At 47.5% G+C, this 16,670-nt stretch overlaps 2 protein-coding genes, 1 non-coding gene and 1 pseudogene across 10 annotated transcripts in view; 3 read left to right on the top strand and 1 right to left on the bottom strand.

Moving 5' to 3' along the window:
• KXD1 (KxDL motif containing 1) overlaps positions 1 to 16,670 on the top strand; it is a 265,201-nt gene that overhangs the window by 11,147 nt on the left and 237,384 nt on the right. The gene's annotated exons all lie outside the window — the stretch shown is intronic.
• The window catches only part of PGPEP1 (pyroglutamyl-peptidase I), a 41,473-nt gene that overhangs the window by 2,383 nt on the left and 22,420 nt on the right, over positions 1 to 16,670 (top strand). For 5 of the 8 annotated variants that reach the window (XR_008700598.1, XM_055541194.1, XM_055541204.1 and 2 more), the window contains one exon: positions 892 to 944. The exons of 1 other annotated variant lie outside the window; for it this stretch is intronic. Coding sequence is in view for 4 of the 7 variants with exons in the window: in XM_055541194.1 (XP_055397169.1) it covers positions 892 to 944 (53 nt within the window). In the remaining 3 variants the exon portion in view is untranslated. Of the gene's footprint in view, positions 1 to 198; positions 364 to 891; positions 945 to 6,243; positions 6,655 to 16,670 lie in introns of those variants that run through there. 2 more of the 8 variants (XM_055541240.1, XM_055541221.1) reach the window with 2 other exon arrangements.
• Positions 9,718 to 9,824, top strand: LOC129642514 (U6 spliceosomal RNA). Its single transcript, XR_008709783.1, has one exon. It is a non-coding gene; the product is annotated as a U6 spliceosomal RNA (small nuclear RNA).
• On the bottom strand, positions 9,897 to 16,498 carry LOC129641238 (60S ribosomal protein L30-like; annotated as a pseudogene).

The following is a 16,670-nucleotide window of genomic DNA, read 5'->3' as shown; positions in this document are numbered from 1 at the left end:
GGTAGAGAGATTCTGCCCCTACTTGGGGGCCCCCTGCTATTCCAGGGCACAGTATTCCTCCCAGGGCCATGATACCACCTGGGGCACTTGGCCCAGCTGGAGTGACCCATGACACGTGATCAAGGACAGCCTCTCTTCAAGAGATTTATGTTTTAGATAGTGTGTTTGGGTTGGTCAGAAGAGGCAGGCCCCAGACTCTGCTGGGCCTGGGTTTGAATCCGTGCTCTTCCGTCTTCTTGCTGTGTGACCTTGGACAGCTGGTTTCACCTCTCTGTGCTTCAGTCAGGAAACACCCTTGCCTGAAAGGGAGGCACAGGGGGGCTGAAGACCACAGGGCATGCAGAGCACCTGGCATCTCCTCAGGTACAGTCTGGTTTGTAAATGAATGGGGAGGAGGATGATGGGATGGTGCCTGGACAGCCTGACCTGGGAGATACCCACGTACACTCCTTAAGGGCCATTCCTTATCAGACCGTGAATCACGGAGCACCTCCAGCCCTGTAATTCCAGAGTCCAGGAAAGGTGCACCAAGACAGTGATGGAATAGTTATATTTGGGGATCAAGGATAGGGGAAGAAACTGAGAGAGGAACAAAGTCAGCCTTTTCTGGAGCAAAAAGGGGGCACTGCCCCCTTGCTGGCACAAGATCAGGTGAGAGTGAGAACAAGATAGGACTCACAACTTCAGTTAAGAACAGTTATGTGGCAGGACGCTCTGAAGGGACCACTGGGTGTACCCCAGAACTTGGACCAGGCCCCTGACATTGTCCCCGGGGATGGCTGCTCCTGAAGCTCCGTGCTCCATTCTTGTGGATACACGCAGCCGCCTAGCCCTGGGCAGGCCAGGAGGGGCCACTGGGTGGTGATGTGCCGCTTTTCGTTTTTTTTTCAGGATTCGGCCCTTTTGGGGAACACACTGTGAATGCCAGCTGGATTGCGGTCCAGGTAACTGAATCCAGAGGGGAGGAATCAGGCTGGGCTTCCCCTGGCAATATTTGGTGCCAAGGAAAGTGAGCAGCCTAAGAAGAGAGTGTCTCCTGTGAAGCTTCGTGGAGAGAGATGTTAGCAGTCTGACAGATATTCCTGCTCAGATAGTTACTGCTGTACTGTTTGTTGAGAGCTTGTTCTGCGCCAGACATTTTTTCTGTCTAGAGCACTGAGTTCTTCCAACAACCCTTAGGTGTGTTTATTCTTGTGCCCACTTTACAGATGAGGAAACTGAGGCCCACAGAGAGTTATTTGAGGTCATCCAGCTCAGAAACCAGAATGGTCTTTCTTCAAAAGAGTTCCCATGCCCCAGCCAGGTTTAGGGGGGACCAAGCACGGATATTGGGAATTGTGGCAACCTTGTAGAGGGGATTGCAGTGATCCTCTGTGTTGCCTCCTGGCAGCTGAAGGAAGCAAAGACTGCATATTGAGGGCGGGGAGGGGGGAGTCCTTCCTGTTGTCCCAAGCCTTCTGGTTTCTTTGTCAGCTGGGGCATTTGGAGAGACAGACTGGGGAACAATGGGCAGAGAGAAAGAGAGAAACGTTTTCTCCTTATATAAATCAGATCTGCAGAGACCGGAGCCAAACTAGTGTTAATCCTAGCCCATTAGCTGCTTGATTTACAGCACCCCCTGCCCTGGCTTTCTACGCCAGAGCCCCGAGTTTGGAGAAAACTCCAAGTTGAAACCTCAACGTGTCAACACCTAGTTGGGAAACCCCCATGTTTTTTTTATCACCCTTCTTCCAGACCTCAAAATCTCAGCCACATTCGTCTCCCTTTTTTAAAAAAAATTTCACCCCACTTTGGAAGCAGGACAGAGGGACGGGATCCCCGGGACTCCACAGATGGGAGCGTGTCTGAGGCTCTGCTCTTCGCACCCGCTCCCTGGAGCCTCAGACAAAAAGGAAACAGCGTGTTTCTCAAGGCGTGTGTGTCTGGCTTTGTGCGAGTTTCAGACAGGAGCCTTCACGGGGCTGAGTGGATACAAAGCCGTGTGTCTGAATTCCCGGGCCCCCAGACACTATGATCTGCATCTAAATAGGAGAAAAATCAATTAAACAATCTTTGGAAATCCCTCAGAGCATCAGGACTCGGATGGTGACGGATGGCAGCTTCTCCTCCTGCTGCCGGAGGGGAGATCCACTTTCTATTTCAGTCAACCCTCTCTCCAGACCTCGCCTCTAGAAGTCTTTCAATTTTCTTCCTTTACTTTATGAGACAGCAAGAGAGGGTTCTCCACCATTGCAGATAAAAAGATGCCAACCTTCCCAGACCTGATCATTTCCCTTTTAAAAAGCTGGAGCCGCCCCCAGGTACCCTGAGTGCACTCAGCTGTCTAACTCCATGATGTTTGACGCCTGTACACCTCTGTGGCGCCTGAGCCCAGATTGAAATCTAGAACATTCTCAGCCCCTTCTCTGCTCTTCTGCATTGCAGAATCCCCTTATTCCTTTCCCAGCTACTCCCACCACCCCCTGCCCCCCACCCAGGTGCAGACGTCTCTGCAGACTTTATGGCCACCATAGGTGCATTCTGCCTCTTCTAGAACTTGCTGTCAGCGCAGTTGCAGCTGTGCCCCATGCCTTTGCACTCCAGTGTTCTTGCCTAGAAAGTCCCATGGACAGAGGAGCCTGGTGGGCTACAGCCCATGGGGTCACAAAGGGTTGGACATGACTGAGCGACTGAACAGCAACCCACACCTTCTGTACAGCAGGGCACCTGCAGGAGCCGCCCTTGGGGTACCTTGGAGCTGCTGGTGGTGCTTTCCAGTTACTCTGGATGGAACACGTTTGCCCATGGGAGGGGTGTAGCCATTGGACGGGTCTAACCCATTCCTCAAGAAAATATGCCTAGGAGTGCTCTTGGTGTGGCCCAGACATTAGCTGTGGGCAACCCCTGATGTCATCACCTCAAGCTGAAGATGGGTGTTGGGTGAGGGGAGGTGAGCAGCAGTCACCTCCTGTCCCAACTGCTTTTTCCTGAAGCTTAAGCTGCCACCTGGGGAAGGAACTCCTCCTCCTCTGCCAGGGACCAGATGGCCCGTCTCAGCCTGTCTCTCCACATCTCTCCCTCTCGGCTTCTCTCTGGGTGTCTCTGTTTCTCTGTTTCTTGCTCTCTGGACCTCTGTCTTTCCCCTTCTCTCTCCATATCTCTCTTCCCTTCTGTCTCTCTCTCTTCCAGTTTCCCATGGCCTCTCTGGGTCTCTGTCTTTCCCTGTCTCTGTCGCTCAAGCTCTCTCTCTCTCCCCTTCTCCCTCCATCTCTGTCTTTTGCTCCCTCCTTTCTCTCTCCTTCTCCCCACTTCTTTCTCTCTGTCTGTCTCGCTCTCTGTCTCTCTGTCTGTTTCTCTCTCTCTTCTCTCTCTCATCTGACCTTCCTTCCTCACGCCCTGGGTGAAGTTGTGCCCCAGCAGAGGGTGACCTGTTTCCCACCAGCTCCATGGGGGAGGTGGGAGCTCTGGGGATAGAGGGGCACCCCCCTTTCCTTTTGCCCAAGACGCCGCTACCTCTCAACACCTCAGGCAGGAGGGGAGTGCGTTTTTCAAGTGTCATATCTCCTCGCAGGTCTTGGGTGGTTAGCATGAGATGCTAGCTGTGGGTGTGTCTCTCCCTAGGAGGCTAAGGTGGGTGTCAAGGGCTGGGACCCCTTAGCTTGGGGATGTCTGGAGCCTTCCCTGACCAAGCAGGGCAAGGAGGAACTGGGTCACAGGTCCTAGTGACATCACGGGACAATTACTGCCACAGTGAGTCTAGACAGACCTGCTAAGGATATTAACCAGGGAACAAAGGGGGTCTTTGTTGTGGGGTCAAGGGAATCGGTCAGACGCAGCCGAGCAGCAGGGTCTTGTCAGGTAGATGGGTGTAGACAATGCGTTGTCTGGGGTGCGCAAGTCCCTTTCCTTTCACGATATGTGCCTGGCGGACTCGGGGTGCACTGTTACCCTCCCCCCCCCCCAGGAGAACCATCCAGACCTTTTGGAGCAGAAAGTATTCAGAAGCCAAGAATTTAGCTTCTCCTAACTTTTCCAAACTTCAAATGAAAAGTGTAGCTATTCCTGTCCCACCCTTGCCCTTCTTAAAATTTGGGGAATCATTTGTTTAAAGTCATGTACCCATGTCTTCAATGCCCTCATCACTTTGGTGAAAAGTATTTATGCCTAGGACTTCCCTGGTGGTCCAATGGTTAAGACACTGTGCTTCCACTGCAGGGGACTTGGGTTCAATTCCTGGCCCAGGAAGATCCCCATATACCGTGCTGTGTGGCAAAAAATAAATAAATAAAAAGTATCCATGTCCATGTCACTAATGCTTTGAGCAAGACAGTTGTTTGATTCCCATCAACCCCGAACATTCCTTCCTGCTCGGTGCCCACCCGCTGCCCCCATGGCCTCATCCTGCCCTGTAGGCAGCTGCTTCCTGAGCTCTTGTCACCACGGATGGGTGTTGCCTGGTCTCAAGTGGCAAGCAAAGGAGGTGGTCCATGGAGCAGGCTCCGTGATCCTCTCGCACTGGCTGCTTTTGCTCAGCCTGCACTGGTGTGTCTCTGGGGGCAGGGACAGCTGTCCTCTCTCCCGACCCCTCCTCTTCCCCTTGGCACTGGCACTGGGGCCTTCAGGGTTTGCTCCCCAGGAATAAAGCAGCAAGGATGCCCCTCTCAGGGTCTTTGATGAGCTTGTGGATGCCTCTCTGGGGATGCTGGCCATGTGATGTGTGTGTATCTTCAATAATGATTTTCTTTTCTTTTTAAATTTCAGCGGCGGTGCTGGGTCTTCATTGCAGTGCGGAGGCTTCTCTAGTCTCAGCACATGGGCTTAGTTGCCCTGAGGCATGTGGAGTCTTGGTTCCCCAACCAGGGATCAGACCCACGTCCCTCGCATTGGAAGGCAGGTTCTTAACCACTGGACCACCAGGGAAGTCCCAGGGATGGTTTTCTTATTTTACCCCCAGGTGGGGAGGGGTAGGTGAGGACCCAGAGAACACGAGGAGAAAAGGTTAGAACAAGAAGGTGATCTTATGAAAAAAAAAAAAAAAAAAGAAGGTGACCCACTCCATGACACCCTGCTGGCATCAGGTGATTTTTGAATCATCAGCAGTCAGGTGGACAATTGTTCGCACTAATGCTCGGTAAATATCACCCAGTGGGAGTGACCCTTGAGTTACTGTGTGCAGATGAGGGTGATCAGCAGGCGGGAACCAGTCTGCTAGGTGAAGAGAGGCAAAGAGAGGATCCACAGGGTGGGGCTGGTGCTTGTCCGTCTGGCTCATCACATCGTGGTGGCCACCGAGGGGGTTCCTATGCCCTCTAGAGTTTCCCTGGCTGGGTTACTAACCGAGTCAGCAGCATCTTTAGTCTCCCAGCCCCCCACCCACAGAGATGGTTCCACCAGTTGACTTGCCCGCATTGGGTGGCCCGTTGCAGTCTCGCTTTGAGGACAAGTCCCCAAGCGAAACTCTAAATGAATAAAGGTAATCCTTTGAAGTCCTCACTTAACCTGGGGGATGGATCTTTTTTCTTTAGAATTCTTTTAACAAATTATTTATTTTCGGCTGCACTGGGTCTTCGTCGCTACGCGCAGGCTTTCTCTGGTGCTGGAGCGTGGGGCTCCCCTCTGGTTGCGGCGCGGAGGCTTCTCACTGCGTGGCTTCTCTTGTTGCCAAGCACAGGCTCTAGGGCTCCGTCTTCAGCAGTTGCCGCACACGGGCTTAGCTGCTCTGCTATACGTGGGTTCTTCCCGGACCAGGGACTGAACCGGTGTCCCCTGCATTGGCAGGCGGATTCTTAACCCCGGGACCACCAGGGAAGTCGTGGATTCTTTTAATTACTGCCCTTTCATCTTCTGTTGCCAGAAAGGGCTGCCAGGTCCATGGGGAAGAAAAGCCGGAGAGGGGACAGGACAGTTTCAAGCTGCAGAGGGCAGGAGGGCAAGGAGAAATGAGGTTGTCATTGACAGGATATAAAGATAGATGAAATTATTTACCTTATGTCGAGAGAAGGTCTTTGCTGGAGATTTCTCCTCTCAGCAGTGGTGGGAGAGAAATCCATCTTTAACCCCATTCATTTAAAAAATTTTATTTTTTGACAAGTTATAAGGATAGTGCCAAGAAGTCTTTTCACACCCGGAGTCTCCAAATGTTAACATTATATTGCATTTTTCTATAGATAATTAGGGGCTTCCCAGGTGGCTCAGTGGTAAAGAATCTGTCTGCCTATGTAGGAGACTCGGGTTAGATCCCTGGGTTGGAAAGATCCCTTGGAGAATGATGGCAACCTACTCTAGTATTCTTGCTTGAAAAATTCCATGGACAGAGGAACCTGCCAGGCTACAGTCCATGGGGTCACAAAGAGTTAGACGTGACTAAGCACATAGATAAATAGATAGGGAGAAGGCAATGGCACCCCACTCCAGTACTCTTGCCTGGAAAATCCCATGGGCGGAGGAGCCTGGTAGGCTGCAGTCCATGGGGTCACAGAGTCGGACACGACTGAGCCACTTGCACTTTCACTTTTCACTTTCATGCACTGGAGAAGGAAATGGCAACCCACTCCAGTGTTCTTGCCTGGAGAATCCCAGGGACAGGGGAGCCTGGTGGGTTGCTGTCTATGGTGTCGCACAGAGTCGGACGCGACTGAAGTGACTTAGCAGCAGCAGCAGCAGGTGGATAAATAGGTAGGTAGGTAGATAAATATAGTTCAAAATATTTTCTTACTGCTAAGTAATTTTTTTAATTGTGGTAAAATATATATAACAAAAACTTTACCACATTAACTGTTATTAAGTGTGCTGTTATAAATTCAATGGCATGAAATACATTCACATTGTTTTGCATCCATCACCGTCATTCATTTCCAGAACTTTTTCATCTTCCAAACTGAAACTCTGTTGCCATTAAACCCTAACTTCCCATTCTGCCCTCTCCCCATGGCCCCTGGCGGCTATCATTGTACTTTCTGTCACTAAGACTGACCACACTAGGGACTTCATGTAAGTCGAACCATCCAGTTTTGTCCTTTTGTGTCTGGCTTATTTCATTTAGCATAAGGTTTTCAAGGTTCACTCATACAGTAACATGTGTCAGAATTTCCTTCCTCTTTAAGGCTGGTTAACAGTCCATTGCATGTATATACCACATTTTGCTTATCCATTAATGGGTCAGTAGACACTCGGGTTGCTTCTACATTTGAGCTCCTGTGAGTAATGCAGCCATGAACACGAACAGGGAGTATCTCTTCAAGACCCTGCTTCCAGCTTTTGTGGGTATGCACCCTGAACTGGCGTGGTTGCATCTTAAGATAATTCTGTGTTTCATGTTTTGAGGAACTGTCAAGCTTTGTGTTGTTTAGGAGTCAGCTGCAGGCGCGAGACCCCTCTATCTTTAAATACGTCACTGTATGTTTCCTAAAACACGACCTCAGCACGGTGATCAAAATCAGACTCCTTGAACACTGACATAATTCTATAATGTACAGCTCTGATTCAGATTTTGCCCCCCATCCTATTAAAATTCTTCATGGCGAAAGAGAATTCTGGATTGTGCATAGGGTTCAGTCGTTCCATTTCTCTAATCCCTTGTGATCTGGAAAGTTCCTCAGTCTAACTTTGAGTCTCACGGATGATGTTGTTGGCTAAGAACCTCCCTCGGGTGGTGTTTCCTCAAGACTAGACCGGAGGCTGTGTGTTTGGGGCAAGAATCCCACAGAAGTGATGTTGTGTCCTTCTGCAGGGATGGTGTCAGGAGGCACTGGATGCGCTGATGACTCGCTAAAGGTGAGAGCAGATGGGTTTCTTCTCTGCAAAGTTACTTTCTGATGGGTTTCTTCTCTGCAAAGTTACTTTCTTGCCCTTTGTAATAAAAAAGTATTCCATAGAGAGTTACATCGAGATCATATTAGGATCTCCTGATGAGTCTCACCTCAATTAGTTTTTATTTTCCTATGATGGTTGCCAAATGATGGTTTTCTAATTCCTTCTTTCCTTTGATACTATTTATGGCTTTCTACTGGAAGTGTATTTGTATCTGTGTGAATTCATGGGTACTGACTGTCCTCCACAGATGATAATCTCTTACTCTCTTAATTTTTAAAATTATTTTTTCTTTGACTATGCCCCGTCTTAGTTGCGGCACATGGATCTTCGTTGCAGTACGCAGGATTTTTAGTTGTGTCAAACAGAATCTAGTGCCCTGACCAGGGATGGAATCTGGGCCTCCTGCATTTGGAGCACAGCATCTTAACCACTGGACCACCAGGGAAATCCCTCTCTTAATTTGTTTAAAAAGATTTTATTTTATATTGGAGTAGAATTGATTGACAATGTGTTAGTTTCAGGTGTACAGCAAACTGATTCAGTTGTATACACACACACACTCTCTTTTCCAGATTCTTTTCTTACTATCTTAATTTTGATGTTCAAATTGTCCCACATTTGGCCCATGGCAGTCTGTTCAGGCTGGCTCCTGTGTCTGTAGTCCATGTCCCTATCATTCTTGTCTTGTGTCGTGTCGCTTCAGTTGTGTCCAACTCTTTGCGACCGCATGGACTGTAGCCTGCCAGGTTCCTCTGTCCATGGGATTTTCCGGGCAAGAATACTGGAGTGGGTTGCCATTTCATTCTCCAGGGGAGCTTCCCCATCCAGGGACTGAACCCAAGCCTCTTGTATCTCCTACATTCTCAGGTGGGTTCTTTACCACTAGTGCCACCTGGGAAGCCCATTCTTTTTGAGCACTTTCTTCTTTTTTTGATTCCATGCTCACTTTTTGAAAATATACCTTTTAGAAAAATAAGAATTTAATCTATTTTTGGCTGCCCTGGGTCTCCATTGCTGCAGGTCTCTCACTGTGACGGCTTCTCCTGTTGCAGAGCACGGGTTCAGTAGTTGTCACATACAGGCTTATTTGCTCTGTGGCACGTGGAATCTTCCTGCACCAGGGATTGAACCTGTGCCCCTGCACCAGGAGCATGGAGTCTTTAGTCACTGGACCACCAGTGAAGTCCCTGGAAATACATATTTAATTTCCCAGTAATTTTCGATCTACTGATTTCTGCCTGAGTGTTGGATGTCAGATGCTTTGTGTGCTTTTTAGAGTTGAGATATAATTTTATTGCTATATAATCATATACCATAGATTTCACCCTCTTAAAGTGTATAATTTAGCGATTTATTAATTATAGTCACAGAGTTGTACAACCATCACTTCGATCTAAGTGCAGGACATTTTCATCGCTTCAAAAACGCCTCATACCCACTGACTGTCATTCCCATTCCTCCTTTTCCTCAGGTCGCCACTCATTTACCTTATGTCTCTATGGATTCGCCTTTTCTGGACACTTCATAAAAATGGAATCATATAAGACGTGGCCTTTTATGTCCCTTTCATCCACTCAGCACGTTTTTGAGATCCATTCCTGCTGTAGCATAAGTCAGTGCTTCACTCCTTTTTGTGGCTGAGTAATATTTCACTGTGTGGATGAGATCATGTTTCATTTATTTGTTCACCTGTTGACCATGTGGGTTATTTCCACCTTTTGGTTGTAAGAGTAATGCTGGATGGACATTCACATACAAGTTTTTGTGTGGATGAAGGTCTTCATTTATCTTAGGTGTGTATGTTTGTATTAGAAGGGGAATTACTGGGTCATATAGTATAGTCTCCCTGCCCCATCCCTGAAATGAGCCACTTCTCCAAGAAAGCCTTCATTCTTAGTGGATAATAGTATTGAAAACTGAAAGCTGGAGCTCCCTTCTGTAGCACATATACTAAAATTGGAACAATACAGAGAAGATTAGCATGGCCTCCACCCAAGGATAACAGGCAAATTCATTAAGCATTCCATATTTTTAGCATTGACATATATCCACTACCATGTGTAAAGTAGATAGCTAGTGGGAAGTTACTGTATAACATAGGGAGCTCAGTCCAGAGCTCTGGATGACCTAGAGGGAGGAGATGGGGGTGGGGTGGGAGGGAGGCTAAGGAGGGAGGGAGCATATGTATATTTATGGCTGATTCACATTAATGTTTGGCAGAAACCAACACAACAGTGTAAAGCAATAATGAAATCCTCCAATTAAAAATTTAAAAAAATCATGAAGCTGGAATCGGGGAGCTGGGTGTGCTCACTGCTACTAGGATGTCATTGTTTCTGAGCTCTGTCAGTGGGCAGAGCCAGAAAATGGAGGTGTGTACATTCATACCCACTCACCCACCCCTGCACCTCCTTCTTTAAAAAAAAAAAAACACACTTTTTTTTTTTTTATATTGGAGTACAGTTGATTTAGGGCTTCCCTGGTGGCTCAGTGGTAGAGAATCTGCCTGGTGATGCAGAAGACGTGGGTTTTATCCTTGGGTTGGAAAGATCCCCTGGAGAAGGAAATGGCAACCCACTCCAGTATTCTTGCTGGGGAAAATCCCATAGACAGAGGAGTCTGGCGGGCTAGAGTCTATGGGGTCGCAGAATTGGACACGACTGAGCAACTAAACACCACCACCGGCACCAACATAGTTGATTAACAATTAGTTTCAGGTGTCCTGCAGAGTGATTCAGTTATACATATACATATATCTGTTTTTTTTTCAAATTCTTTCCCCATTTAGGTTGTTATATAATATGGAGTAAAGCTCCCTGTGCTATACAGTGGGTCCTTGTTGGTTATCCATTTTAAAAATAGCAGTATTTTGAGAGTGCCCAAACTCACACCCATTTCTGTACCCTGAAATTTGCACGGATACCTCCAAATTGGATCCAGCATCACAGACACATAACGCCTTCCCCCGACAGTGTGGACCTCCCCCGCCATGACCCCTAGTGTGTTCACTTCTTTGATCGATCCCAGAATAAATAGAAAGGAACTTCAGAATGGCTAACCCACACTTCCCCCAAAGAAAACCTACTCACTAGAATTTAGTATTTGCTGACGGTTCTTTTTGTCTTTAACCTGAGGGCAGAGTCCGAACACCGTGTTCAAAAAAATTACTTCCGTTAGTTTTTTTTTTTTTTTTTTAAACAAGCTCTGGCCAGTTTTATTAAAGAAAACTTGTACATGATGTACTTGTCACCAGTCTGTTCTGGTATGCTTCTAGTAATATCGGAATCGGCTGGCTCGACGATAGCCAGTGTGCGTGCTCGGTGGGCTTTCCCACATGCTGTGCCCGGGTCAGCATTACTGCCACTGTGATGGACACCAGTGTTGTTGGCCAACATGGCGGATACTCTCCCTCAGATTTCCTCAAGGCTGCGCAGTTGTTGGCGAGGAAGGCCAGTTTCGCTTTGCCTTGTCTGATCATTTTCAGAGTCGGTTTGTACCCCAGCACGTACTTTCCACTTTTCATAACCAGCTGGAGCCTAGAGCTGATCGACTCCAGTGACTTTTTCGTCTTCTTTGCGGCCACCAGCTTCCTGCCTTAGATGCGGGACGCCCCGACCAAGAGCAGCCGCCAAGATGGCCAGGGAGCGAGAGAGGCTTCAGTTAGTTTTTATTTATTTATTTTTAGTAGAAATATAGTTGATTTACAATGTTGTGTTAGTTTCTGATGTATAGCAAAATGATATGTATATATATACACACAATATTATATATATGTATGTATTCTTTTTCAAATTATTTTCCATTATAGTTTATTACAAGATATTGAATATAGTTCCCTGTGCTATACAATAGGACTTTGTTGTTTATCTACTTGAGTTAGTTTTCTTTTTTTTTTAACTTGAGTTAATTTTTAAAGGAATACCTTAAAAATACTTTTGGAAGAAGAGAGAAGTGCTTTAAATTATTTTTGAAATATTTCTTTTATGAAAAGTATATGCACACTGTATATAGGGCAATCGTGAAATTATGGTGGCCATGTCTTTAATAATACACAACTGGTCGACTGAGCACGAAGCACATGTCTTTAATGTAATGTATCTTATATTAAAGTTGCCCTGTAACTCATGGGTATTGTCACCTAGTATGTGTGTGTGTGTGTGTGTGTGTGTGTGTGTGTGTGTGTGCACGTGCTCAGTCACTCAGTCATGTCCGACTCTTTGTGACCCATGAGCCCGCCAGGCTCCTCTGTCCTTGGAATTTCCCAGGCAAGAATACTGGAGGGGGCTGCCATTTCCTTCTCCAGGGGATCTTCTCCAACCCAGGGATTGAACCCATAACTCTTGTGTCTCCTGCATTGGCAGGTGGATTCTTTACCACTGCCACCTGGGCACCTAGGGATACGGCTAAATTTATTTAAGGGAAAAAATTAAATGATTGAGCCTGAGGAAAATATTAAGTAGTATTAGCTCCACTGGGGAAAAGGAACTGAACGTGGTGGACTGTCCAGCCTGAGGCCTGGGCAAAGGTGCACTGTGCTCTGAACTCATGGCTTTCTGAGAAATTCACATTTCTTGCAAATGAAAAATTTGTACATCCCCATTTCCCCTACATGCTCAAGATCCTGACAAAGGGACACAGTTCGTCTTTAAGGAAACCGAGGGGAACTCCACACCGGGGCCTTCGCATGTCTGGCTCCTTCCTGTGGGAGACTGAAATCGTGAGTGTGTGGAGGGCTTGGAAGTGGATGTTTACTCTGTGGTGGCAGTTTAGTCAGTCAGTCGTGTCTGACTCTGTGACCCCATCGCTCCTCTGTCCTTGGGATTTCCCAAGCAAGAATACTGGAGGGAGTTGCCATGTCCTCCTCCAGGGGTTCTTCCTGACCCAAGGATCAAACCTGGGTCCCCTGCGTTGCAGGTGGATTCTTTACTAACTGAGCCACCAGGGAAGCCCATTTACTGTGTAGATTTTATTTTGTTTTATTGATTTATTTGGCCATGCTGTGCGGCATGTGGGATCTTAGTTCCCTCTCGCCCCCTGCAGTGGAAGCTCGGAGTCTTAACCACTGGACAGCCAGGGAAGTCCCATCCTGTGTAGATTTTAGATTTTTCCATTGAGCTTGAGAGAAAAAGTAGGAAGGAATTCCAGAAAGTTCTGGAGGATTTAGAATTGGAATCTAATAGTTCCTAGCTTTCAACAAATGAAGTACAGTTGGTAAAGAGCCAAATTCGAAATCTCCAACGTGGAGAGTCCGGTGCACAGGGAACAGCTCAGACCACAGAGAATCATGTGCTAAGATCCCACAGTCAGGGAAGGAGGCCTGATGGAAGCTGTTTGTCTTCCTGATAACAAGTGCCTGAGAGTCCTTGATGTCAGCACTTCAGCAGATGCCTTTAGTGTCCCTGCTCAGTAAGGTGATTGATACAGACTGTAGCGTCCAGCTTTTTCTTTTTCAAATTGCAATAAAATATACAGAACATAAACTTTGCCCTTTGAACCATTTGCAGGTGCACAAGTCAGTGGCACTAAGTACCTCCCCACTCTTGTGTAGCCATCCTTACCATGGGCTTTCCAGGCGGCGCTACTGGTAGAGAGCCTGCCTGCCACTGCAGGATGCTCCAGAGATGCAGGTTTGATCTTCCCTGGTTGGGAAAAGATCCCCTGGAGGAGGAAACGGTACCCCACTCCAGTATCCTTGCCTGGAAAATCCCATCGGCAGAGGAGCCCCATCCGCAGGCTACAGTCCATGGAGTCACAAGAGTCAGACACGACTGAACACCACACCATCACCACCGTTCATCTCCCGAACTTTTTCATCTTCACAGCTGAAACCCTGAAACACTAATTTCCCCATCTTCCCCTCTTCCCAGTCTCTGACACCCATCCTTTTAAATACTTTCTGTCTCTATGAATCTGACTGCTCTGTGCATGCTCGGTTGCTTCAGTCATGCCTGACTCTTTGCAACCCCATAACCTGTACTATCTATGAAATTCTCCAGGCAAGAATGCTGGGGTGGGTTTCCATTTCCTACTCCAGGGGATCTTCCTGATTCAGGGATTGAACCCAGGTCTCCCTCATTGCAGGCAGATTCTTTACCATCTGAGCCACCTGGGAAGCCCTAGGAGGCTCAGATGGTAATAGGGACCTCATATAAGTTTTTGTCCTTTTATGTCTGGCTTCTTTGATTCAGTGTAATTTTTTTCTTTTTCTTCTTTCTGGCCATGCCCCATGGCATGTGGGATCCTTATTCCCTGACCAGGGATCGAACCTGGGCCCCCTGCATTGGAAGCATGGAATCTTAGCCACTGGAGCACCAGAGAAGTCCCTGATTTTTTTTTTTTTTTTTTAAGGAAACACATGAATGTTTTACAATATAATTTAACATGTTTTGAGCCCTTTTCAGCACTAGGCCTTTCACGTGTATTGTTTTATTACTTTTCCCCCTATGATATGGGCACCACTGTTCATCCATTTCCAGATGAGGGAACGAAAGTGGAGTGCCTTGCCTGGAGTCACCCAGGCAGGAAGTAGGGGGAGAACAAACCCGGTCGGTCCCCTGGCTCTAGAGGCTCTGCCCCAACTCCCTCCCTCCACCATCTGCACAGTGAAGAGCTGCTTTTTTTCCCTTTCTTAAAAAAAAAAAAAATGAGATGAACTTACATAATATAAAATTAAGTCTTTTAAAGTAAACAAATCAGGGGCATTTATTACATTCACCATGCTGTCCAACCACCGCCTCTAATTCCAGGATGCTTTTATCATCCAGAGAGGGAATCTTGTCCCCATTGGCAGTCATTCCCCATCCCTAGGCCCCAAGCCCCTGGCCACCACCAGTCTGCTTTCTGTCTCTGTGGGTTTGCCTGCTCTGGACATTTTGTGTAAGTGGAATCACTTAACACGTGACCGTTTGCGTCTGACTTCTTTCACACCACGTGATGTTTTCAAAGCTCACCCACGTTTTAGCTTGTGTCCATGTTTCCTTTTCATGGCTCAGTAAAATTCCACTGTGTGGGTGGACTGTGTTTCGTTTATATCCTTTCATCCGTCAATGAACACGCAGGCTGTTTCTGCCTTTCAGCTGTTGTAAACAGTGAGGCTACTTTTATTTTATTCTATTAATGTTTATTTATTTAGCTCTGCCAAGTCTTAGTTGTGGCCCGAGGGATCTAGATCTAGTTCCTGATCAAGGATCATATTCGGGCCCCACTGCGTTGGGAGTGCAGAGTCTTAGCCACTGGACCACCAGGGAAGTCCTGAGGCTACTTTTTAAAAAGATTTTATTTATTCTTAATTGGAGGATAATTGCTTTACAATATCGTGTTGGTTTCTGCCATATATCAGCATGGATCATCCATAGGTATACATCTGTCCCCTCCCTCTTGAACGTGCCTTCAACCTCCCACCCCATCCCACCCCTCTAGATCGTCACAGAGCGCTGGCTGAGCTCTCCGAATCACGCAGCAAGTGCCCGCTGGCCATCTGTTTTACATATAGTAACGGTGCATGTTTCCGTGCTCCTCTCTCAATTCGTCCCACCCTGTCCTTCCCCCGCTGTGTCCGCAAGTCTGTTCTCTGTGTCTGCGTCTCCATTGCTGCCCTGCAGGTAGGTTCATCAGTACCGTCTTTCTGGATTATGGAATATATACGCATTAATATATGGCTTTGTCTTTCTCTTTCTGACTTACTTCACTCTGTATAATAGGCTCAAGGTTCATCTGCCTCATTAGAACTGACTCAAATGTGTTCCTTTTTAGGGCTGAGTAGTATTCCATTGCGGAGAAGGCAATGGCACCCCACTCCAGTACTCTTGCCTGGAAAATCCCATAGATGGAGGAGCCTGGAAGGCTGCAGTCCATGGGGCCGCTGAGGGTCGGACACGACTGAGCGACTTCACTTTCACTTTTCACTTTCATGCTTTGGAGAAGGAAATGGCAACCCACTCCAGTGTTCTTGCCTGGAGAATCCCAGGGACGGGGGAGCCTGGTGGGCTGCCGTCTATGGGGTCACACAGAGTCAGACACGACTGAAGTGACTTAGCAGCAGCAGCAGTATTCCATTGTGTGTATGTACCACAGCTTCTTTATCCATTCACCTGTCGATGGACATCCAGGCTGCTTCTGTGTCCTAGCTATTGTAAATAGTGCAGCAGTGAGTACTGGGGTACATGTGTCTTTTTCAAGTATGGTTTCCTCAGGATTTATGACCAGTTGTGGGATTCCTGGGTCATATGGATGAGGCTACTTTTAGATGTAAGAAAGGATAAAAAGAAAAGAAGGATCTTAGCCAACAGCAAGTCCAAACCCATTTACAGTTAAGGAAAGCAAGGCACCCTCAGGGGCCTCAAGTACTTGCCTAGGCTTGGCTAGTTCTGTATTTGTTGTCAGTCCATGCTTGAGCTGCTCACTTGTTCAGCTGACATTCATCAGCATCGAATGTGTGCACATCCTGGGCTGTGGCTGGGACCCCTGTGGGGTCAAGAGAGCATGTAAAGTGGGCTGGACTTCCAGAAGGTCTTGGGAGGCTGAGACTTGAGGGCTGAGAAGTCAGCTGACTCCTCAAAGAGAGGGAAAAAGCATTTTAAGCAGAAGGAACAGGCAGTGCAAAGGCCCTGAGGCAGGAGTGAGCCTGGTACATAGGCGACTGTACTGGGGAGATGGAACAGAAGGGGGAGGAGGGCAGCATCCAGACCCCCAGGGCATCACGGGCCATGGTGGGGAGTTTATTCTGAGCGTGGCAGGAGTCACAGCAGGGAAGAAGCAGGAAAGGCTGTGATATGACTTGATTTATTAAAAAAAATATTAATTTATTTGGCCAAGCTGGGTCCCACTTGCAGCACATGAGATCTTCGTGGTGGCATGGGAACTCTCAGCTGTGGTATGTG

The sequence above is a fragment of the Bubalus kerabau genome, chromosome 1 (assembly GCF_029407905.1).
Source record: "Bubalus kerabau isolate K-KA32 ecotype Philippines breed swamp buffalo chromosome 1, PCC_UOA_SB_1v2, whole genome shotgun sequence".
Taxonomy (NCBI): Eukaryota; Metazoa; Chordata; class Mammalia; order Artiodactyla; family Bovidae; genus Bubalus; species Bubalus kerabau.
The sequence above is the reverse complement of the archived record's forward strand: the minus strand, read 5'-3'. Positions and strand labels throughout refer to the sequence as shown.